The sequence below is a fragment of the Octodon degus genome, unplaced genomic scaffold (genome assembly GCF_000260255.1).
Source record: "Octodon degus isolate 3935 unplaced genomic scaffold, OctDeg1.0 scaffold00021, whole genome shotgun sequence".
NCBI classification, from domain to species: Eukaryota; Metazoa; Chordata; class Mammalia; order Rodentia; family Octodontidae; genus Octodon; species Octodon degus.
This window is the reverse complement of record NW_004524597.1, coordinates 18,906,580-18,931,386: the sequence shown is the minus strand read 5'-3', so window position 1 is coordinate 18,931,386 and position 24,807 is coordinate 18,906,580. Positions and strand designations below refer to the sequence as shown.

General features: G+C 52.0%; 1 protein-coding gene across 6 annotated transcripts in view; it reads right to left on the bottom strand.

Annotated features, from left to right (window-relative positions):
- Emid1 (EMI domain containing 1) overlaps positions 1 to 24,801 on the bottom strand; it is a 59,287-nt gene extending 34,486 nt beyond the window's left edge. For all 6 annotated transcript variants that reach the window (XM_023711765.1, XM_023711767.1, XM_023711766.1 and 3 more), the window contains exons 1-13: positions 24,675 to 24,801; positions 17,025 to 17,138; positions 16,543 to 16,646; positions 8,293 to 8,376; positions 7,113 to 7,174; positions 5,313 to 5,433; positions 4,985 to 5,035; positions 4,819 to 4,908; positions 4,140 to 4,286; positions 3,088 to 3,186; positions 2,912 to 2,964; positions 2,401 to 2,463; positions 2,263 to 2,307 (exon numbers count right to left, since the gene is read on the bottom strand). In XM_023711765.1, the coding sequence (XP_023567533.1) occupies positions 2,263 to 2,307; positions 2,401 to 2,463; positions 2,912 to 2,964; positions 3,088 to 3,186; positions 4,140 to 4,286; positions 4,819 to 4,908; positions 4,985 to 5,035; positions 5,313 to 5,433; positions 7,113 to 7,174; positions 8,293 to 8,376; positions 16,543 to 16,646; positions 17,025 to 17,138; positions 24,675 to 24,775 (1,134 nt within the window). In that variant the 5' untranslated portion in view covers positions 24,776 to 24,801. The remainder of the gene's footprint in view (positions 1 to 2,262; positions 2,308 to 2,400; positions 2,464 to 2,911; positions 2,965 to 3,087; positions 3,187 to 4,139; positions 4,287 to 4,818; positions 4,909 to 4,984; positions 5,036 to 5,312; positions 5,434 to 7,112; positions 7,175 to 8,292; positions 8,377 to 16,542; positions 16,647 to 17,024; positions 17,139 to 24,674) is intronic.
- Between the last annotated feature and the right edge of the window lie 6 nt (positions 24,802 to 24,807).

Genomic DNA, 24,807 nt, shown 5'->3' with positions numbered 1-24,807 from the left:
TTTCAAATGTTCAGAGTGAAAAGAGAAAGACTGAAGTCGTATTCTGCTTGCCAGAGAAGCATTTTCAATTTAAAAGCACTGCAACATTGAAAGAAATAACGACAAAAAAGGTATACCATGCAATTGCCAAGTGTGAGAACACCAGTGTGGCTACTATAGTAGTGAACAAAGCAGAATTACAGACAGGCAGTACTGCCAGCAATAGAGATATTAATTCCACAAAGATAAAAAGCCTGAGGAACAGTGGAACAGAATAGAAGATGCAGACACACCTACAAATACACTCAGCCATCTTATCCTTGACAAAGGGGCCAAACATATTCACTGGAAGAAAGCCTCTGTAATAAACTGTGCTGGAAAAACTGGCTCTCTACCTAACAATGACTAAAACTAGACTTGTGTCTATCACCATGCACTAAACTAAAGTCAAATGGATCAAAGATCTAAATATTAAAACAGAAACACTAAATCTGCTAGAAGAGAAAGTAGGTAGAAATTTTAAAGACATAAGTGTAGGAGGGAGTTCATGAACAAAACCCAAATTTCAGGGGAAATACTTCAAAGAATTAACAGCTTGGATTTCATCTTATTAAAGAACTTTTGCACAGAAAAAAAAAATTACCAACAGAGTGAAAATACAACCCACTGAGTGGGAAAAATTTTTAGCCAACTGTCTCTCAGACAAAGGATTTGCATCCAGAAAATATTTAAAAAAGGAAAAAAAAATCAGATCCCCCCCCCCCACCGCCCAAACTCAAAGACCCAATCCAACAGTGAGCATCTGAGGGGCTGGGAATTTGACTCAGCAGTAGAATGTTTGCCTAGCAAGGTGGAAGCCCTGGATTCAGTCCTCGGCGCGCGCGCGCACACACACACACACACACACACACGTGTAAGCATATGAGAATTCACACTTCTCAGATAAGTACAAAATATATATATATATATATATATATATATATATATATATATATATTTCAACATCATTGGTCATTTGACAAATGCAAATTACAACAACACTGAGATTCCATCTCACTCCAGAAAGAATAGCTATCATCAAGAAACTAACCAAAACAAATGCTGGTGGGGATTTTGGGGAAAAAGGAACCCTTCTCCATTGTTGGTGGGAAAGTAGATTGGTGCAACCACTGTGGAAATCAGTGTGGAGATTCCTTAAAAAGTTAGGATAAGAGGTCCCATTTGACCCAGTTATTCCCCTTCTGAGTATGTTTCTGAAGAATTAAAAATATTGTACCACAGCAATATACGTTCACCCATGTTTGTAGCAGTACAATTTGTAATAGCTAAATCCTGGAAACAACCCAAATGCCCATCAGTGGAGAAATGGATAAAAAAGATGTGGCATTTTCATGCAATGGAGAATGCCATAAAGAAGCCATAAAGAAGCATAAACTTAAGACTTTTTTGTTTTGTTTTGTTTTAATTTGACGGAACCAGGGATTGAACTCAGGCCCCTGCACTTGCCAGGGAAACGCTTATTCCACTGAGCCATCTCCCTGGCCCCCAAACTTGAGACTTTTATGGGTAGGTGGACACAACTTGAGACCATAAGTGAAATAAATCAGACTCATACGGAAAGAAATTGTGTAAAAGGAAATAGGAACTAGGATGAGGGAAAGAGGAAAGGAAATAAGGGAAAAGGAAGAAAAGAACGCAAGTTATACTATGACTATCTCTTAGTTCACAGAAATGGAAGGCTTGTGCTCATATCAATTGGAGAATTTTTTTGTGCTTGTATCTTACACTTGGAATAACTACTTTCAAGATAACATGCAATGTATTAACTATTGTTATTCTCCTACCATCTCGTTATAACATTTTGTTTTACCTTTTTTAAATGAAATTTTAAAAATCCAAGAACACATTGAAACCCTAAACATGTATGTGCCTAGTAGCAAAGGTTCAAAAACTATAAAGTAAAAATTGATCACAGCAAAAGGAGAAGTGGAAAAATATATTAGAGTTATAAAGGTGGAGAGAAAAAGAGAACCACAGTGTCAAAAAGAGACATGGAGGGGAAAGAGAGCAAAAGAAATATAGAGCTACGGTTAGCCAGAGAGACAGAGATGGAGGCAGCCTGACCCCAAGAAGATGAGAGGCCAGGGGAGTTGCTGATAGAACAGAAGTGCCCTGGACCACAGAGCAGGGCTAGAGGTTCTGGCTGTGTTGTGTGGAACCAGGGTGGGGTCTGGGTCTGTGGCACCCTTAAGAGGTTGTTATAAGGTGGATATCATCACTTACCTGCTGCCCTGTGAGGCCTTGGGGGCCAGGCTCCCCACGTGCTCCCTTTGTGTGAGGAAGAAAGGAATGAAGTTAGCTGTTGGGACTTCTGACTTAGGGCCCCTGAGACTCCCCACAACCCCTTATTTGGGTACTCACTCTTTCGCCCTTTTGTCCTGGGTGGCCTGGGATTCCTTTGGGTCCAGTAGGGCCTGGGGGTCCCTGGGCAACAAGACAGGGCCTTAGCCTTGTGATGGGGTACGATGGACTGGGCAGGAGATTGGAGGCAGAGGGGATGGCGAGAGTCTCAGCTTGGCCTGGCTGTCGTATACCTAATGCCCAGCACACAGTGGGCAGTTCATACAGCTCAGTGTTAAGAGAACGGGACACTGGGCCAGACAGTTCCTACCCAATCCACAGATATTTTGTCCTGTGGCCACATCCTCAGGACAAAATTTCCCCTTCTCTTGATCTCAGGCAATAATAATGCTTCTTGTTACATGAACTGAAGGAGCAAATGTATGGAAAGTGGTTTGTGTATCAAATGCTCAATACATATTTAGTATATGTGCTGCTGAAGCGGGCACTCAATAAATATTTACTGAATGAATGAGTCAAATGAAGAATGAATGGATAGAAACAGGGTAGGAGCACTTGGAGAATGACTTACCATGTGTCCCGGACTCCCAGGTACCCCTGTGGGGCCAGGAGGTCCAGGGGGACCTGGAATAAGACAGGATGTCCAGGACTGAAAATGAGTACATTGCCAGCAGCCTCTGAAAGCCACAGGACTACTTCTGCAATCTACCAATTCCATCCTTCACACCAAGCCTGGTCTTGACTTACCCATGGGTCCTGGAGGGCCAGGGGGACCTGGGGACCCAGTGGGTCCCAGAGGCCAGTGGCTGCTGGCCTCAGTGAAGGTGTTAGACAGTAACGAGTCCCCTGCAAGAGAAAAGATAGTGAGTGAACAGAGTTGGGCAGGGTACAGCAGTGCTCACCTGCCACCTCGGCAAAGTCAGCCTCAACTGTCCTATGGGCAACCGCCAGCATGGACGGCACCCTAGGATGGAGAGTAGGGAGACTGTTAGCCATGCACGATCAGAAGGCAGGGTAGCCTGGGTTCTGATCCCACTGCATTCTAGCCAGTGACTTTCAGAAAGCCTCTCTCCGCTTTACTGAACCTGTATGTTGTCTGTCAAGTGAAATAATGAAAGCTACCACTTAATGACCATCTATCGTTAAGTTCTATCACAGAGCTCTGGGAGGCTGGCATCATCACTGTTCCCATTGTAGAAATGATGGCAGGAGAATTAGTGCGATGGAATGTATGGTGGGATGGGAGAACGAGAAAATGAATGGTACCCATTCATATACCAAAGACCTGATACAGATGGAGGTGAACCCGGCACTCCATGCTGTGATCCCTGGCAGCACAGGAAGAAGGCCAGAGGTGCACATCAGGGCCCAGCTTGGAGGAACTGGGGCCTCTGTGAGCCCAGAGATTGGGCTGTGGCCTTGACTGCTTGGAGTTCACTTCTTGCTGCCAGGACTTGAGCTTCCTATCACTCTAAGGGCTGAATTTCTGCAGCTCCAAGCTTGGGGAGGGGCTGATGCCTGACAGTTCTGAGCATGTGTATCTGAAGCCACTCCCCCACCACACCTTCTAGCTGGATGACTGAACCAAGTGATCTCCTCTCTCTGGCCCTCAGTGTCCCTCATCTGTGAACAAAGAACAACGTCTACTGGATATTTGGGTGACACGTACTCTACACTGGACACAGCTGGTGTACAGAAGGTACTTGTTATACGGTAGCAGGCACAATGGTGATTGGTACTCTGGTCTCCCCCATCCCTACCCCCACCCCCACTTCTGCCAACACCCTGCAGGGACTCACCATGTTGGGAGATCTGGGCATAAGGTGGCCCAATAGGGGCTGGGGGTCCTGGAGGGCCCGGAGGCCCTGGTGGACCTGGAGGTCCCCTCTCTCCTGGAATGCCTGTGGCTCCAGTCTGGCCAGGGCTTCCTGGTGGACCCTGTGGACCTGCAATGAAATCCCAGGAGTTGGGAGTATATAGGAGGCAGGATAAGGCAGCCTGGGCCACTGGGCATGAGACTAGGGTCTGAAGTCTACAGCTCAGACCTGTCCATGAGGAGCACAAATACAGAATCCTGTCCTTTGAGTCATCCACACTGCTCTGGGTTCTCAGGGCCCCAATCCCACCATCACCTACCATAGGAACCCTGGTCACAGAAGGGGGTTGGTGTTTCTCTTCTACCTGGGTTTCTTCCCATTGGTCTGGGAGCTCCCTGTGGGCAAGGACTGGGCTGACTCCCAACCCCCAGTATCCAGCTCAAAGCCCGCTGAGCATAGTGGGCCAATGAACATGAGCTGAGGGCTTTAGGGAGTCCAGCAGTAAGTGGGGCAATCCAGAGAGTGGAGAGCAGAGAGGTCATTGGGTGAAAGGGGCCTGGTCACCTGGCTATGACAGGGTTGGGAGGTCCCTGCCTGGGTCCACGTGGCTGGGCAGATAGCCAAGGAAGCTGGGGGAATGGGCATCATTCTGGGCACTCACCAGGCGGGCCTCTCATTCCTGCTGGGCCCTGGCTGCCTGCATCTCCCTTGGGGCCGGTGGGGCCAGGCAGCCCCCGCATACCCACTCGGTCTAAGGTAAAGAACATGAGGTTGGCAGATCTGGACTTTATTTAGACCCGCACCCCAACCCCTCAGCCAGCACCTACCATCTCGAGGGAGCAGTGGGGCCCTTGCAGTCTCTCTGACTCCTGGTAGCCCTGGGGTGAGGGGGTATGAAAGGGTCATGTCCCTTGGGGACTGGAGGAGGGGCGAGTCACCCAGAGACCACTTCTGCAGCTCCACACTGTCAGGGTCTACTGGGGCTGATTGGCCTCTCAAGACTCCAGGACTCAGAAGCCCAAGACTGTTCTCTCAGGTTTACTGGAGAGATGAGAAGACTGAGGCCTTGGGTAGGGCAGGTAATTCACAGAATGGGGACCAGATTCTTACTGCCCTGATTCCCACATGGGAGTGATTCCCACCTGATCCACTCACCCTGGAGGCCTCTATCTCCAGGGCTGCCATGGGCAGCCGGGAAGCCCCAGAGTGGGGCAGGGTCTTCAGGGGTAGGTAGGGTTGGGGGCATTGCCTGCTCGGTAACAGTCAGTACAGCCACCTGTGGAGGAAGAGGAAGACAGGATAATGGGTGCCAGGGACTCATCAGAGACAGGCCGGCAAAGTGGCCCTGGTGTAGGTGGTGCAAAGCCCACGGTGCTAGTAGAGCCCAGCTGGAAGTGGAGACCTGGGCTGCACGGCCCAGAAATTTCATCAGAAGTGTGCGGCCCTCCCCCAAAGATCCCATGACCTCGAACATGCTAAGCAAGTACTCCACTGCTTAGCTATATCTGCAGCCCTGAGAAGTGACTATGTTTTGCAAATTTGTATAATTCACACATTACAGACACTGTAGAAAAGTCATTACATATCATCAATGCCAGCTGGCTGTTCTTGGAGGTGTTTGTTGGCTTCATATTTTTGCTATACTTATCCCATAAATAATATAGTGTTTTTCTTGGTTTAGTAAAGCTCCACAGGATTCTCTGTCTCTGTCTCTCCCTCCAACCCCCTCTCTCTGGGTGTATGTGTGTTGGGGATTGAATCCAGGGCCTCCTCTACTTCTAAGATTTTTGCTAAATTTGAAGGGAAATGAAATAGAGTAGGGAATAGTGGAACAAAATATACATAGATAACATACATGTCTATTTGTATGTTTGAAAAATATGAAAGAAAAAGACGACTGAAAGGTGACAGCAAATGCCTGTAGTCCTAGGTACTTGTGAGGCTGAGGCAGGAGGAGTGGCCTAAGTCCAGGAGTTACAAACTTATGTAACAGAGCAAGACATGGGCTCAGGAAGGAAAAAAAAAAAAAAAAGAAAACAAAAGGTGACAATCACCCTGTCTGGGGGCACAGACACCTGCTGCAAATGGCAATCTGGCAGGTTTTCCACATTTCTGAATTTTTCAAGTTCCCATGTTTAGAGTCTTTGCATACTGTTGTATTTTACAATTTATAAACCTTTTAATCTTGAAATGATATCAAATATATAACAGATTCACTTTTTTAATGTATTTGGTACAGGGCCTACATCTGATCTACGATCTATGTCTCACTATGTAGATCGGACTCGTAGTAATTCTTCTGGTTTCAGCCTCCCAAGCGCTGGGATTACAGGCGCGTGCCACCACGGCCAGTCTCAATTGCCATCTCGATGTGCCTTAGGGGCAGGGCTGATATGGCATGTTGAGGATGGAACCCTGGCTGCTGCGCTCTACCTAAGCAGGTGCTTTAGTCTGCTGAGCTATCTGGCTGACCCTCAAATTCACTTTTTTTTTTTTTTTTTTTCAGAACCGGGGATTGAACTCAGGCCCTTGCGCTGGCCCTTGGCTCTCAAATTCACTTTTGAAATCAGTAGATGGTACTAGTACAGGGGAGGTGACAAAGAGGGGACCAAGCAATAAGCTCTGGGGAGTGTGCACGCATTCGGCTGGGCCTGGCCACACAGGAGGGAGTAGCTTGGTTTCTGGAGGATGAACAGGCCAGGCCATCTGACTGAGAGGGTTTCTTAAGTGTGGCACTGGATGACAGGCTGAAGAGAGCTGGTCAGGAACCAGCAGGAGGCAGGAACCTGGCTGCCTGGGAAACTGCCAGTCAGGTCCACGGCGTCCCTGGGGCAGTGAGTACGGCAGCTCAGAGCTGCACTGTGGGAATAAGAATGGCTGAGCATGGGGGTGCAGGAAGGGATAGGAGGTGCCATGGGGCCTGAGGGGAGGGGACCAGGGCAGCTGCTCACCCACCTTGGCCTCTAGTGCTTTTAGCCGCTCAGCCAGCTCTGTCACTTTGCTGCAGTTGAGACAACCTGTGGGATGGAGGAATCTTGGTCCCTGGGTGCCCCCCAGAGCCCTGGCAGTGGGGGTGGAGGGTGTAGATGGATGTAGAATGACCCCAACCCAGGAAGGAGTTGAATGCAGGGCTGGGCTGCAGAAGCACCTCAGGCTAAGGGAGTACCACGCCCTGTGCGTTTCTTCCATTCCAAAGCCTTCACAGTGGACTTCTTTGTCCTACAGCAGAATCCAGCACCCCTGCATGTCTAAAGTGATCCATTTCCCAGAAGCCAGGGTAGGAAATCTTGCTTCTGATGAGTAGGGATGGAGCCTGGAGCTGCCAGCTCTGGGGACCATCCTGGATGGGGCAGGCCACCCTCTGATCCTAACACAAGAATAGCCCAGCACCTTGACCTCCTTGGCAACACCCCTGACACACTGATGACAGTTCTGGCCAAGCGAGGTACCTCCAGAAGCTGGACTCTGGAGCATCACCCCTGGGCTCATGCCTGAGGAGCCTGGGCTCACTGGAAATGCACAGCAGTGTCTCACAAGGGCCCCACAATCGAGCCATCCTCATGCTGTCCCCACTTGACTCAGGTCCTGGGGGAGGGCAAAGCAGGGTAGGACAAGGAAGGGCCGGGCAAAGCATGTCTCTTTTCTTGAGGAACTGGGGATTGAACTCAGGCCCTTGCACTTGCCAGGGAAGTGCTTATTCCACTGAACCATCTCCCAGGCCAGCATGTCTCTTTTCTGACCCTCAGTTTCCTCTTCTCTGAAATGGGGTTTAGGAAGCCTCGGCTGGGGGTGGATAGACAGCTGAGAAGTTGAATGAGCTGGTGGTAGAAAGCACCAGGCTGGAGCCAGACACATTGTAGGTACTCAGGAAAGCAGAATTTACATAAAAAGACAAAATTTAGGGCTTTGACCTGCATCAGCAAAAGATCAGGGGTCATGGGTCTTGGGATGCTTGAGCCCAGGTCAGCCTCCCTTTTGGGGGTCCTTCCTTTCCAGCTCTTTCCAGTAGAAAGCGTGGGGTGCTGTACAAGATGCTCCACTGCTGGGCCCAGCTGGATCTTAGGCAATGGACTTACTGCGTTCCTCCAGGTCTACCCCATCCCAGGAAGTCACCAACAAGTTGCTCAGGACCCACCTGAGAAAGCTGTGGGCCGGAGTGCCATCCGCCGCATGGTGTTGGCCGACCACACGGGCTCCACGAGGCCAGAGGAGGCTGCAACTGAGGAATGGAGGGGTGAGGACCCTACTGGCCTGGGCCGTCCTTGTCTCATCACACACCCCAGCTGCTGACGTGCAGGGGCAGAGAGAGGCTCAGGGAGGTGGAACAGTTGCACAGGGTCACACAGCATGACAGGGCACCCAATGGGCTGACACTTGGTGGGCTGGTGAGAACAGCTGGTCATAGGGTAGAGGGTTCCCCAATGGCCCCAGCCAGCTACTCAGGTTAAGAGGTTAGAGTTGACAGCAGGCTCTGTCACAGTGCTGACACTTGTTAATGTGTGTGTTTCTCAGTACCTGCCAATTCTCTCATCTGTAAAATGGGATACTGAGGCCTCTCTTTGTCCCTTCCAGGCTGGTATGAAGCCTAAAGAATGGAGATGCTGCACAGCACCCACTGTGCACACACAGGGCCTGGCACATAGTTGGTGCTCAATAAATGAGGCTGTGGTTTTTGCCCTCCTTGCTTTCTCTGCCCCTTTTGGTGAAAAGAGCCTGAAGTGGGTCCAGCTCCGGTTCTAAATGAAAACCAGAGGGAGGCTGGCTGCTTGTTCCTGGAGCCCACGCCCCCCACGTCCTGAGGGGAGCAGCCTGCCCTGGCTGCTCTGGCTTTCGGCACAGCTGCAGGGACAGGATGGCCAAGCCAACGGCGGGGATGCAGCTGGAGGGGCTCTCCAGCCAGCAGTGGCAACATTCTCTTCTGCCCCCCAGGTCTGCCTTTTAAGGTCATGAAGTGTCGTCTGCAGGGGTGTGCAGGGGGAGATGAGACCCAAATAAGGCACAGGCCTGGCAGCTTGGGCTGTGGGTTGAGGAAGGGAGCGTGAGGCGCCAAGAACTCAAACCAGACAGGTCCGTCTGGCCGGCCCCCAGTGGGGAGGCTGCCAGGCCTTGTTCCAGACCCACCATGGGCCTTTGCTCAGGCTCCGCTGCATCCTTGACACATAATCCCCAGGGGCCTGTGCCTTGCTCAGGTACAGAAGGGAACTCTTCTGAGGATGAAGAAAGGTGGGTTTCCTACCCAGGACTGTGGCAGGGAAGGGGAGACGCTACTGTAACCCATGCCCCTTGCTAGCCTAGTGACTCACGAAACCCAGCTCCATCCTATGTAGAAGGTAGAGACAACGGCAAACTTGTGCTTAGCAACTACTCTCCAGCCAGTTCCTGAAAATTCTAAGTACTATACATATTGTCTGTTTTATTAATTGTACTAGTGTCATATAATCTTAAGAGATGGGAACACTGTGGCATGAAGCATCACAGTGCCGCCTCTCCTCTGTTGTCTCCCATGTGCCAATGAATGGATGAGTGAATGAGACCCTTCTTTCCCCTATCAGGAAACAAAGCAGAGAATCAAAGCGACTCATTCACAGTCATATTCATGAAGTTCTCCAGGAGGGACCTGATCCCAGGTGGGTCTGACTCCATGGCTTGATCTCTTTTCTGGGAGTTGTGGTGGAGGCACCTGACCCAGGGTCCAGCAGGACTCTGGTGCCTGAAAGAAATTGTTTTTTGCTCCTAGTTGAAGATGTAAATGTTTGTTTTATTACTGTGTGAGGGTGGTGACCCAAAGCAGTGGCTGTAACTCCAGCCCTGTGTGAACTTAGGTTTTCTTTGTGATGGCAGATATTGGCTTCTTCCTGCTCTTCCTGCTACACTTCTACTGTCTTGCTTCTTTTCTCATAGTTTTGTTTTTGCAATATGGGAGGAATCAAACCCTGGGCTCACACATGCTAGGCAAGTGCCCTACCACTACAAGTGATCTAGCCCAAACACTGAATGCAGGCATACATGTGTACTAGAAGTTCTTTCTTTCTTTTTTTCTCAGAACAGGTGATTGAACTCAGGCTCTTGAGCTTGCCAGGGAAGCGCTTATTCCACTGAACCATCTCCCCGGGGTCTCCCTCCTTCCCTCCTTGCCTCCCTTTCTCTCTCTCTCTCTCTCTCTCTCTCTCTCTCTCTCTCTCTCTCTCTCTCCCTCTCTCTCCCCCCCCCCTTTTTTAACAGCATTTTCCTCCCCATGACGTGTTACTGACTGGAGCAGTTTTTCAGCTGACTGCCTCTTCTCTTACTCCTGGGTGGGACACTGGCCTCACCAGGACAGGGACTTTGCCTGTCTTGTGCATCCTCAAGGGCTACAATACAAGTTCTGTTTATGAACACACAAAGCAAGGGCTGAAAATAAATTTCAATCAAGCAAAAGAAATAAAAGGCAAAATAATGTGGATGGCAGACACAAATATCTTGAAAAGGACCATAAATGTTCTAATGTCATGTGTGGATGTCCCTGAGTTGTTAAACAGTTGGCTTGTGGCTGGAAATTCTTTTGCAATCAATTTGGTTTTGGATATTTCATGAGGAGTCAGAGAGAACAAGAAAAATGAGCAGAAACATAGCCACGCCAGCCACACAGATAGAAGGGGCTCATAGTAATTGTGAATTTCCATTATGAGAAAGCTTAGGGCTAGAAGTGTAGCTCAGTGGGAGAGGGCTTGCCTAGCTGCAAAAGCCCCTGGGCTCAACCCTAACACCATTAAGGCAAGAAATAACTAGGAAAATGTTGATCCTGCATTCAAGATTCACAAAAATTACCCCAAACTTTTCTCAAAGTCTGATAAATGGACAGAAAATACTGCAACAGATGAACCATATTCTAAGAAAAGCCTTCATAAAGTACACAAAATCCTAGTCAGGAAGAAGCTGTGGGTTGGGGGCTGCTTTTCTGTAGGACAGACATGTTCCATTTCTCCTGCTCTGGCTGGCCCTGAGCAAGGCTGTAGCAGGCTGAAAGGCCCCTTGCCAGACAAGTGCCTATTCTACTGAGCCATCTCCCCAGCCCTGAAAGGCCCCTTATCTGAGGCTCCTGGACATCCCTGAAGGGCTCCTCTGCCCTCTCTGCTGTCTGGTCCCAGGTCTCAGACCTAAGCTCTACCCCAGGCCACCTCTTACCATCTGGGGGGCCCCCAACCACCCTACATGCAAGCACCATGCCCTCCTGCAATCCCTAGAGCTATGGCTCCCATGCCATCTCCTTAGAAGCCTTCCTGGACAGATCAGGGCTTCCCCACCAGTACCAAAGGCCCCCCCCTGACACTCTCATTACTCTGTCCTGACCTTCCAAGGGCCAATGCTCTCCTTAGTTTCTAGTTCTGTGCCCCCTAAAGCAGCCCCACACTTCTGCCCAGTGCCATGCTTTCTTGCTGGATTCCTATGGCATCTCACGGCACAGAAGACATTAAGAGCCAGGCAGAATAGTATACTCTTTAATACCAGCTCTCTGTGAGGCTGAGGCAGGAGAATCACAAGTTTGAACCCAGCCTGGGCAACTTATTGAGACTCTGTCTCAAACTAAAAAGAAAACCTGGGGATGTAGTTCAGTGTGAAGGGCCTATGTTGAGTCGCCAGTACTGAGAGACAAAACAAACAAAAAACACTGAAGCCCAGGAAACAGGCTTGGGCTCTCTACACAGCAGGATGTAGGGGACTGGATGCCTAACCTGCCCTAAACTAGAAATGGAGCTGTGAGAAGTTTGAGAATCCCTGAGCTTCACCCCTGTATTTTTCCCTCCATGAGAGAAGCCAAGGGAAGGGTCCCTTGTTTATGTCACTCCCTCCACCTTTGGGTCAGCACAATTCAGTGACTACAGGCCACAGGGATGCAGCTGCCCCAGCCCCAGCCCAGGTCTTCTGTGGGAATTTGCTTTGCAAATGTAAATATTTACTGCTGGCCAGCTGGTGACTTGATCCAGGGTCAGAGCCACCTGGAAAGGAAACCTGCTCGGGAGGCCTCTGGGAAGACTTGGTCTATGTCTGGCCTGGCCCCTCGTTGTAGTGGATGGTTTCCCCTTCATCCTGTGCCCTTAGCTTATATCAGACTGTGCCAGGCACTGGAGCTACGGCAGTAACATGGGTAGGGCGGGGGCCAATTGAGGCTGATAGGAGCACCCAGAAAGTGATAGACAGGAGGGACAACAGCTGCCAAGGCCATGGGTGGGAAAAGGGTAAGAGGGAGGGAAGGTAGAGCTGGAGTGATGGACAATGGGCAGGACAGTCATCCTTGCTGGGTGGGCAGGGAAGTAGGGGACTGCAGAGCTCCCCAGATGGGAGCAGGGATGGACAGTTGTGGGCACAGATGACGGGTTCAGCATAATCCTTGGGACTCTGAATCTGCAAAGGGCAGGCCGGGCTCATGCTTGGCAGCTGAATGCATGGTGTGTGTGTGTGTGTGTGTGTGTGTGTGTGTGTGTGTGTGTGTGTGAAAGCACTGGCTGGAACCTTCTGTGGCTTTGGGGTTGTGTAATCCCAGGCCAACATCCCAGAGGACAAGGGCTGTGGGGGGTCCCTGGATGGGAAAGGGACACTTAGGCTGAGAAAAGTGGACTGGTTAAGGGGAAACACAGGCAGCCTGCCTCCTGGGGCCCATGAAGATAAGAGGGTGGGCCCTGATCCCTGCTTCTAGTGGAGCTGAGACAGGCTGACACACTGCCTGGGATGTTTTCAGACAGACCAGTGCAGAGGAAAGACCCCTGATTTCACCGTCAGGGTGGCCTGCCTGAATCCAGCTCCTCAGGCTGGTGCTTATACCACGAGGACCAATTCTCCCTCTCTGAGCCTCACTTTCTTGTCTGGACATTCTGTGCCATGATGTGCTGGCCCCATGCAGGTGGGTCAGCATTGTACAGCACAGGACAGAGGCTGGGGGCAGCTGTCCTTGCCCTTGTCATTATTACATGGGTGGGTCCAGGGCAGGGAGATAGCACAGACCTCAGGTCAGAGCCCTGAGGGAACTTGGCTGAAATGTTTAGGTGCTGTGTGGACAATGGGGCAAACGGGCAAGAGATCTGTCTGCACAGAACCCCAAGAAGCAGGGTTACCACGGGGGTGGCAAGGCAGCCCTACCCTTAGCAGAGCCCACCAGCCCAGGGCACTCAGGACTCAGGCCTGGGCCTAGGAAAGATGGTTGTGAAGCTGTCCCATCCTGCTGCCACAGCCTTGGCACTGTGCCAGCCCCCTGCCTGCCCCTCCTGCAAGGGACAGTGTAGATTTGGTTTTTTCTCATCCATTGTTTCTGACGAGGCCCACTGTTTCTATGAGTAGGTGGCCGGGTAAGAGCCTCAGCCCTCCTGTTAAGGGTCTCAATACTGGCTCTGATATGCTGAGTGACCCCAAGCCAGTTTGCTTACCCCGCTGAGCCTCAGTTTCTCTGTACGTATGATGGGGCCCATCATACTTCTGGCCCATAGGTGGTCGTGAACCTGCACTGAGACTGTCCTCCCTCACTGTCACAGAGTGAGCACCCCCATATTGAGGGTAGTGAGGTCCTGACTGGCTTCCACGAGTCTCATGAACATAAAGTCTGGAGGTCCAAGGTCTGTTTGTTGAGCAGCTAACAGAGGAGCTGATCTCAGAGGTGGGAGGCGGGGCTGTCTCTGCCGGGTCAGCAGAACCCCTAGCATGAGGGGGAAGGGAAGAGGAAGACACTCATGGTGCATCTACCGTGACTCAGTCACAACTACCCACTTTTGTTTCTTTGACTCAGAGTCTCGGTATGTAGCACAGGCTGGCTTCAAACCCAGGACAATACTCCTGCCTCAGCCTGCAAGTGCTGGGTCTACAGGCGTGCGCCACCATGCCCAGCATGACTGCCCACTTTTGACTCCCAGGTGGCGGGCACACAAAGCCAAAGTTTAGAGAGGTGAAATGAGTTGCCCCAAGTCAGACAACACAGTGCAACTAACTGATAGGATTAGATTTTGGAACCACAGGGGTTCCTGCTTACTTGTGGCTCCCCGTGCTGCTCTAGCCACCCTCACCCAGGTGGTGCAGCTCTGAGGCCCCGAGCTAAGGTCACAGTAACAGACATGCCATAAGGCAGGCACCGGCCAGGGAAACTGGATAGAGCCCAGGCTGAAGTCAACTGTGAGAGGGAGGGCAAAGCCCTGAATGGGCTGGCAATGTTCCCATGTCTCCCAACTCCCCAACTCAGGCCTCAGCAGCGAAGTTCTCTAGAATATTCAGGTCTGGGCATCTGGTCACCACCCCCCTTTCCTTCACTCCATCCCTCCAACCCTTCCTATCCCATCAGTCTCCACACAGTGTCCACTGTGGGCTGCTCTGGCACCTGAGGAGTCCTCATTGCTTCATCTCATACCAGTGGCAGCGCTGAGCACCATTCTAATTACAGGCCTACTTCACAGGTTGAGGACCAGGGACCCTCGGTCTATCACAGTGCACATGGTAGCTTGGCACCCTCCCTCCAAGTGGGCATGGGAAGAACGCTGCCTGGGCTGCGGGGGCCTGGCCCACTGCTCCTGCACCAGCACTGGTAGGATACACGGGGGGGTCCCCAGCCCAAGGTCACACAGCTAGTGTGTGGCAGAGCTGGCCCAGCCCATGAAGTCCTGGCTAACCTGTCCTCAGGCTGGGATGTGAAGGCCCTGCAGAGGGAGCCAGCAGCCTTCAGGGTTGGCCCGGCCCAGCCCTGCCCCTGCCTCACCAGTGGCAGAGCCCCAGGCTCTCAGCACAGGCCCTGGACACGTGGGCTCCAGCAGCTGGATCCAAGGCCACACTTCCTGAGGGCCTGAGAGACTGGGCTGTCCCTAGGGACAGAGGAGCCTCTGGCTGGGCCCCACACCTGGGGGTCACCCATGGCTCCCCTGGGCCTCCTTGGCAGCCACTCCTCCTGACTGGCTGTCCTCCCCTCGCCCCTTAGTCCTCTGCCTCCTCTCCACCAGGGAGGACAGGGTGCTGCTTCAGGCTCCCAGCTTCTCATACAACACCACGGCTGCCTCTCTGCTGGGCTGCTTGGCACAAGGACGCCCCTTTCCTTCCAGTCATCTGGTTCCTGAGCTCTACTGGAGACTCTTTTCCATATCAGAACTCCCAGAGCCCTCCCTTCCCCACTTCTTGGTGAGTTCTGTCCCCCACCTAATCCTGTGTCACTCTGGGCCCTTGACTCTGCCTCTGTGCCTCAGCTGTCCCATCTGTAAAGCGGGCTGTTGTAAGTCCTAAAATAAGCTAGAAGCAGCGCCTTCTGCTAGCACCAAGATTCTTTGTCTCAGAAGGCCACATTTTCCCATGTCCCTGCTTCTGGAACCAGGGTACACCCTGTTACTGACAGTCTCATTCCTGGCTGCTTGTGCCCCTGAGTGCCTCTGTCCAGGAGGTGCCTGTGGGTCAGCTTCTCAGGTTGGTTCCAGTCAGCTCAGTCCCTTTAGGACTGTTCTGTGCGCTCAGCTCCTGGTGCCCCGGATCTGCCACTTGTGGGATCAGCCAGGCAGTGAGAGTCACAGTGGCCCAGATGGCTGTCAAGTTTGGCAAAGAATGGATGGACTCCCAGGGAAGAGGGAGCCCAGGCTCCAGGGAGGCCTCACTGGGTACCAGGCCTTGAGTAAACGGAGTTAGGCAGACAGGGCTTGAATAGTGCCACTGCCACATAGTAGTGCATCACCTGCGAAGTGAACCCCACCATCTCTACTCTCTGACCACTAAGGTGACTGACCTCTGCTTTCATGTGTTTTGTTACCATGCCCCATGGAAACATCCAGAGGGTTCCCCAGGTGTCAGTGTTTGGGTCTATGATGTCTCAAAAAGTCATGTTGATAAAAGGCTTGTTCCCTGGGTAGGTGCTCTTAGGAGGTGGTGGTACCTTTAAGAGGTGAGGCCTAAAGCGAAGTCTTTGGTTCACTGGGCACATGTCTACCCCCAAGGGCACTAAGGGACTGTGGCTCACTGTCCTTTTTGTTTTTTTCCTGGCCACAAAATAGGCTCCATGTAAGATGTGGTACCTTGCCACAGGTCCAAACCTGCACAGCCAAACAATTATAGACCAAATGAAATGTCAGCCAAATAAACCTTTTTTGCTGTGTTAAGTTTTTTTTTTAATCTCAGGTATTTTGTTATAGTGCCAGGTAACTAACAGAACACATTAGGATGGTGTGACTTCACATGTGAGCAGTTGAACAAGTAGGAAATATTTCCTAAGGTTATGGGTATCTCTGAGAAGCAAGTGGCAACCATGAGGGAACAGCAGGTCCTGACTGCATCTGAGGTCCACCATGCCTAGCAGGTCTGTGCAGTGGGCTCCTGTATGCATGGTACTGTGCACGTGCTGGGCAGCAGGTGCCTGACCCACCATCACAAGGATTCATGCAATAGCCAAACATCCTACCTTCCTCGCAGCTCACTCCCGAGTGCCCAGGGCAGCATCTCCACTCACGGGTGGTCACTGTCTTGTACATCACCTTGTATGTGGGTCGCACCACGGTTCTGTAGCTGAAAATGTGTCCAGTTCAGACAAGGTCTTCTACCACCTTTCTTACTGTCCTCAATGTCCACGGGGAAGAGCCCGCCGGAGCCTCTGCTACCTTCAAGCCCCTCTGCGATCCCTCTCTTCCTGTAGTCTAGGATTTCAGCTCATAGGTTCTGGAAACCACCTGAAGGCTGGGCTGGCTGGTGCCTGGCAGTGATACTCACCAAGAGAAGGAATACAGGTATACGCTGCTCTGTAGCAGGACTTTCCTTTCTCCCTTTCTCCCTCAGGAAGCCCTTGGGGGTTTCCTTCTGATACAATGCTGCCTCTCCTGGGGGCCCAGCCTTTATCCCTAGGCAACTCTACTACCAGGAAAGCCTCCTCCACCATGGCTCACATACCTGCTGCCTGGGCAGCTCATGGGCCAGGGGCAGTTCTGCAGTACGCGCTGAAGGTATGTTCCATTTTGCACATGGCATGAGACGGTACGGGTTACCACATATGAGCACCAGTTCCTGAAACAGATGCAAAGTGAGGAGGTTTAGGTGTCAGGTGCAGCCCCCTACCAAGTGCTCTGGGAGGATGGGTGAGATGATCTGAGTCCTCCCAGCAGCCCCAAGTCCCGAGTTAGAGAGACCCTTGGGCTTTCAGTGTTCTTTGCCCCTTTTTGGTATAATCTGTACAGCCTGTGACTCAGGTGAATTCTATGATCCTAGAGAAGGTGGCCAAGCAGGGGGCTCTCAGGAAGCCTTTAGGGGTGAATTGCAGGGGTCAGTACCTCCTTACCAGGGCCATCCACCCCAATCTCTCTTCCTTCCAACCTTGCCCCACCTAACCCACCATTTTTTCCTACCTCCTACTCTGCCTGTCTGAGGCCTCTGGAAGATAGATCCCAGAAATACATCTTTAAAACTTACAAAACCCTCCACTACTCATTAGGACCATCATTTCCAGCCTGGGGTTAAAGGGGAAAACTGGTTTCAAACAGACCTATGTTGAGCATCAAATCATGAATGTTCTGGATAGGTCCTAGACATGAAAGCCTCAGTCTTCCCAACTGTGAAATGGCACTCCTAATAGGGTGGGAAAATTCAAATGTGCCAATATGTGCAAGGCCTAGACACAGATCCTGGTGAGAATGGAATAAAGAACAGAGTCTGCTGTAGTGCCAACAATGGACAGAACTGAGGGACAGATAGCTCTCCTTGCTCCAAGAGGTGGCAGTTTCATGACAATGTAATTTTTTTTTCTCTAAGTACAGTTGTCTGCTTCAGCTTTCTATCTCTGCTTCTTCCCCTCCCTCTTTCATGTTAATAGAAAGGTAGCTGTTCTGTAACTCTTGGTCTAAGCCCCTCCCCAACCAAATGTGACACCTGGCTGTCAGGCCAGCACACAGACACTGGGTTCTGTTACAGCGTATGCCTGGTGGTCCCACAGCTATGTAGGCTGTTCCTAGTTTTGAGCTGCTTCCAGTAGTGTGACAGTAAGCACCTGTCACCTGTGTCATGGTTGGCTGGCTAAGAACCCTATTGACCTCTTGCTGCTTCATGGGCCATACTGAACTGTTCCCTCTGCCACTTTTACCGCCCCCCAGCCCCAGCCTTTGCCCAGGCTTATTTTCCTCCTGGCTTGATTCTAGTGGCCTAGAGAGACTGAGGGACTTCCGCACGGTCCCACTGTCCTTACATTCGGGTTCCAGCCTAGGAGTTTTTCTTTCTGATGAGCTGGGGGGAGGAGGGCAGCAGCTCGGGAATTGCACTGCAGTGGGACTAAGAGGCTCTGTGATGGCCGGAACATTCCAGGTGTTCAGCAGCCCTCAGCCCCGCACGGGGTCACAGGCCCTGTGTTCTTGGCTGGGGCCAGGATGGAGGGATGGTTTCAGGTGACCTTTCCTAGCTGGGGCTCCCCCACACCACCAGACCTTCCTTCATGACCTTGAGCCCAGGGTCAGCAGGTTCCCAGGCTGGCACCTTCACAGAGCCACAGACCATGGCTTGGTGAGATGGAAAGGAGATGGGAACTGAATTTTCTGGGCAGGAGTCAGAGGCTAGGCCAGCCTGTCCATGTTCCTGGACTCTAATACAGCTCACCTTCCCAAGCCTTAGAGTCCCATCTAAGAAATGACGAAGTGTTTTTCTGGCTCACCAGAGAAGAATGATGTAAATACTCTTAGCATGCAGTAGGTGCTCTCCATGTGTCATGCAACCTGGTTTTAGCTGTCATTTGAAGACACTTGTCCTCTAAGCTAGGACACTACACCTGTTGTGTGCCCTGGAGTCCCACAGAGTGAATGCAAAGATTGGGGAGACAGGTTCTGTCCTTTCACATACCAGTAGAAGGGGCCAGGCATAGATTACCACCTTATTCTGCATGACAGGTGTTCAAAAGAAGCCGCAGGATCCAGGATGGGGAGCCACTGGATCTGCTCACGGGGTGGACATGGGAAAAGGATGGAGGAAAAGGCACAATGGGCTTTGAAGGTAGGGTATGGCACATGGAGAAGGGAAGGAAGCACGCTCCAGGCATTGGGCTCAGGGAAAGCAAAGTCTGGAAGGGAGGGACCCGTGGTAGGGGTGGGCATAGCAGCCTTGAGGGCTGGGCATGGACTGTGGGGGAGCATGGAAGGGCAGGGCAGGGCAGGTTTCATTTGAGGACACTAAACTCAGTGTGATGTCATGCACAGGCACACAGCTGTCGCACATGTAACAACTGGCAGAGACAGGCCAAGCAGAACACAGAGTGCTGATGCTCTCCTTTGCACGCATTAGGCGTTCCCACTACTAACGAGGCTGAGGCAGAAGCATGCCAGAACCTGGGAGTTCAAGGCCAGCTGGGCAATACAGTAAGACCTCAACTCAAATAGCAGCAACAAAAGACTCCTACTCTATAGAGCCTTGGGTTCCTAGAATGGTGGTTTTGAACCTACTGGAGTGTTGTTTGGAGGGTTGAGACACAAGTTGAGACTTTGATGTGAATTGTGGCTCTTCCCCCAAAATGCTTAAATCATGGTGCACAAGCTTAAGGGGCTTAGAAGTACCCTGCAGCTTTCATGAAGTCCCCAGACCAACCCAGTTCTCCTTGAGTTAAGGAAAGGGCAAGGGATGGAGCAACTTGGGCCAAGGAAAGCTGTAAGCTGCACATAGAGAGGTGTTCTGGGCATAGAATGAACACTTCCTGACCAGTGTGTAGAGGCACACAAACCTGCACTCATGTGCAAATGCAGACACATAGAGGCATATGGGGACAAACATACATGGAAACACAAATGCATATGTACCTACAATGCATGAATGTAAGCCTGCACACGCACACACGCACACTCACTCACACACACACACACACACACACACACACACAAACCCAGGACAAGGTAAATCTAGCAGGACAGACAGCTGCAGACACAACTTTCTTGCAATGTGTGTGAACATGAACACACACACACATGCACGCACATGCTTTCTCATGTGGACATGGGCTGTGGTCGTGACCTCTATATTGTCCACACAAGCACATACAGGGCCACGTACCTTCATCCATGTACACAGATGCACATGTGTGCACAGGCACACAGCTATCTCATGTGTAACAACTGGCAGAGACAGGCCAAGCAGAACACAGAATGCCGATTCTCTCCTTGGCACACAGGTCAACACCCAATGTGCAGATTCCCCACACCCAGCCCCTGGACTAGGATAGGAAGGCCTGCCACTGTCCACAGTTCCCTGAGCTGTCCTTTTTACCTGTGATTGGGATGACAAGAAAATGATTTTTTCCTTCTTCTTTAATTAAAATCTCTCCAATGAAGGTCCCAGCCTGATCCCCTGGTTTATTTCCCACAAGCATGGCTTTGCTTGAAACCCCTGCTTTGGAGAGACAGGGAGCTGTGGGCGGGGTGGCCAGATCTTTTAAACAGCCAGAGACACTCAAGCCAAGTCAAGCTCTAGGTCAGCCTGCCAATCCCTCCACCTGGAGGTCATCAGTTACCTCTCCCATGCCAGCTTTGAGGACATACCCCATTCACTCCCAGAGTAAGTCCAAGCTCATCTGCAGGGTCACACCCCTCTGTCCGCAGTCCAAGGGTTCAAGAAGGCTTTGCATAAAGCATGGCCTAATGTTACCTGCACCTGCTATGGAATCTCAAGTCCACCATGGCTCCCCATTGCACTCAAACCCTGCTTCCTCCACCCTTCATCCTATGTGCTGTTCACACCCACCACACACTCATGCTGTCCTTTCTCTCCCCTCTCATATTTGCCACTGGGGATTCCTCTGTGAAGACTGCCCCTTTGCCTTGGCAAAATCCTATCAACCTGAGGTTCTCGAAGGACTGGATTAGCCCAAGGGGCCACCTCAGCCATTTGCAGTCATTCTAAGCTTTATAGGTTCTAAAGGGAGGGCCTGTTCAGAGATCAGGAATAGGTCACAGGTGCTCAGGGATGTCTGCCGAGGGACTGAATGACCAAGATCTGCCCTGGGCAGATGGAGTAGAACCTGAGGGTCTCAGAAGTGGACACGGTACCTAGATACCTGTTTTTATCTCTGTTCCCTCGGGGACCTCTTTCCCTGGGGTACAAGCAGCAATTAGTCACCCAAGAGCCTGGTGCTCAGGCCGGGGACTTGGTCAGTACAGGGGCCATTTCACAGGAGCTCAGGGGTGTTTATTGAATGAGTGAATGAGAGAAAACACTGGCGCTGGGCATCTGAATTAAAGCCTTAGGTTCCCAGACACAGATGTGTACTTGGAGACCAGCCTCCATTCCTGCCGCCCTGGTGGCCTCCTTCCCTGGGGTATGAGCAGCAATAAGCCACCCAGGAACCAGCTGAAGTTGGAGGGTGAGATGAGGCAAGGGCAGGGGCTGGGAGCACACAGCTCGTTCCTCCACTTCCTGCCCACTTCTGCCCACTCAGCTCCTCCCAGGCCTCCAGAGAACTCTGGGAGAAGGGAAAACAGGATGGACCAGCTCAGCCTGGCACAGGTCACCCCCATGTCCTCATCCCCCCTCCCCATACACACCAGCCTCTACGCCCTGCCACAAGGGCCCAGGGACTTTGTCTCCACTGGGCCCAGGGCTGCGATCCGGAACAGTGATAGGGGCTAATTGCAGGAGGCAGCCAAGCGGGCCTGGAGCCAAGGGCCCTTATGAAAGGAGAGGAAAGAACAGAGACAGGAGGAAGGGGGCGGGGTGACAAGAGCCAGAACCCCACACTGGGGGTGCAGCTCCAGTCCTGACTCTGTGGCACCTTGCGCTGGTGGCCTCGGGCAAGGCCCTGACCCTGCCTGATCTCACTTTGTCCATCTGCAGATGGGGAGGGCACCATCGCCTCCAGAGGGAGGGTCCATGCAAAGCGCTCACTTAACACGGTCCTCGTGTGATTGTTAATTCTTGCTCCTGGGGTGTGATGCCACCGTCAGACATGAGCCCCACAGCTGGCAGCTGTGACCCGTGGGCTTCCCTTTGGCTTGAGGATACCAGCTCAGTCCCTTGTTCACGAGGACAGCTAGTCAGGCTCTGCAGTTTGCTGAGCGGGAGACTGGAGCTCCAAGAGAAGGCACCTGCCTGGTTTCTATGAGCTGGGATCTGAACCTGGAGAGGGGCCGGGCAGATGTCATTCTGTTAGAACTCTCTACCCATCCACCCTTGGATTTGCCCAAAGGAAGCCAGGATGGCAGGGGTTAGAGGCTTGAGCAACAGTGACAATGATGGTGACTGCTCCAATTCTAGAGCCACTGTGACCAGATTTTTTTTAAAAATTGGGATTCCGGCTGAGGGGCAGGAAGGGGGTCTCAGAGGGGCAGGAAACAGCTGGATCAGGGACTAGGGCTTTGGAGGGGGCAAGGATGAGCCAGTGGGCTCCAGATAACCAGGGGCACCCTGGTTGGGGGAATCTCAAAGTCTCACCACATTCCTGTGGCTGGAGGAGGCCCCTTGGATGCCTTCCCGGGCCTCCCCCTGCCCAGGGACAAAGGCCTTTTCTGCCTTTGGTCCCTTGGCTGCCAAGGGGTGCCTGGGGCGCCTGGCTGGGGGTGGAAGGAGGGCTGATGGGGCGTGACATCCCCATGCTGTCTCCACTGATGCTGGGACAGGGCCATAAGGGGAGGTCCTGGCAGCCTAGGACCACTGATTGGCTCCTCTGGATCCAGGTCCCTCCCCCCACTGAATGCTGGTGACAGCAGAAGCTGCAGTAGGAGAGTAGGAGAGGTTCTGCGCTGGTCCCTCCGGGGGGCTGTACACTCTCAGAACAGACTGTGCAAGCAGGAGTGAGAAAAACAAAGCGGGAAACTGAGACTCGTAGCCACAAAGTGACCTGCTTGAGGTTGTACCACAGTGACGGTCAGGAATAAAACGTTGTTGTGTGCCAAGGCAGAGCTCTAAGTGCCCATTTATGACCTCTAAACTTTCTGAGCCCCCCAAGCGGACAACTTCTTTTCCTAATGTGGAGGACTGTTGGGGGAGGAAGAGGTTTTTGCAAACTTCTTGGCTGGGGTTGTACTGCCTCTTCTCCTATCTAGGCCCCTGTCTCGTTATCTATAAAACAGGAGGAAGAACAGTGACAACATAGCTTTTGTGACATTCAGGCCACTGTGATAGCCTGTGTTAACAGATGAGACGTCAGTCCCCAGGGAAGACTACTGGATACCTGCCCACATTTACAGTTCTGTTCCTACCCAGGGGACTGTGGGTGAAAGGAGCCCAGCTTGGGAAGCCAGGCCTAGACGGGCTGCAGGGAAGGCCAGCGCTTATACTCTTTGCATCCTCACCATGAGACTGACTGGGAAGTCTATCGTGGCACCCCTGAGGTCACACACTCCTGCACTGGGCAGATCATATCCCTTGCAGCACTCTGGCTTTCTGCTCTATGAAATAGGGATTTAAAAAAGCACGGCTCAAATGGAAGGTGCAAAGATTCTGGAGGTCAGGGATGCAGAAAAAGTGCCTAATCCAAGCCAGCGCTGGCCAGCACATAGTAGGTGATGGCTCTGTGTCAGAAAACTGCTCTTTTGGCCTCTGATGCTGGGCCAGCTCCTCTAGGCCTGTCCATATCACCTGCTTTTGCTAGTCCAACAGAGGCATGCTGGCCCCTTACCATTGAGAAAGAGGAATTTTTGAAAAGAATTAAAGAAGTGAGGCCTCAGGAGGCGGGAGTCAGGCTGGCCTTTGAACAGGATGAAAAGCCCTGAAGGGGCCTAGCTAGTCCACATTGTCTGCCTTGGACAAAGGGGGCTGGTCCTCCCAAGTGGACCTGGGCAGGGGCTGCAGGCCAACCAGGGGCTGGAGCAGGTTCAAACACTGTCACCAAAGCCAGAAAGACAGATTTGAATCCAGCTTTGCAAGCTCATGTGCCTGGATGAGCATGTCATTTTTCTGGTCTCAGTCTGCTTATCTGTTGAGTGGGGGCACTTTTCTCTATCTTCTTCAGTCTTAAAGATAACCCTGCCTAAAAAGGGGCTTTTCCACAGCACCAGATCCCGGGAGACACTCCATAAAGTCTGGCAGAAATAATGTTCCTAGCTGTTAGAAGAGCATCAGAGAAATCAAGTGCTCTGTCCCTGTCTGTGGAAATGCCAGGCCCCTGGAGAACCTCTAACACTGACCCACTGGGCTGAGTCTCCACCCCAGTCCTTCCTCTACGGGTCATAAATAGCCAGGGTATTAAAAGAAAAAAAAAATCAGGGAGCAAGGAAAAGGGGAGAAAGTCCCCCAAGTGTTGTTAAGGGGTGTGCTGGACGTTTTCCATATGCAGGGGGTGGGGTCCTTGGGCCTGGAGTGACAAGTCCTTTCATTCCTCCCCCTGTAGTAAACTGGGGCTGAAGGAGAGGAAGTAGGGGCCGCTGCAAGCTCCAGACACATCGGTGGACTCTGGAATCCGAACAGCCTTGGCCAGATGGCCAAGTAGATGGGTGGCTCAGGTCCCTGTCTCAAACCAATCTGGCACTGAGGACGCAGGTCGTCTTCCTAAACCTGAGAGTGCATGGAAGTGGTGGGGTGTGTGTGCCCAGACTCCCGACTCTCGCGCTGGCCTGCTAGGCACAGGGTTCGGGGAGCCCTTACCTGCGTCCAGAAAACGGGGTGCCTCCGACTGACCACGCGGCGCCGCCTCCTGGGAGCAGCAGTCCGAGGCAGAGCAGCGCCCAGGCCCGCGGGCCGCCCATGCTGTGCACGGCCGCCCCCAGCCGCCGGCCCC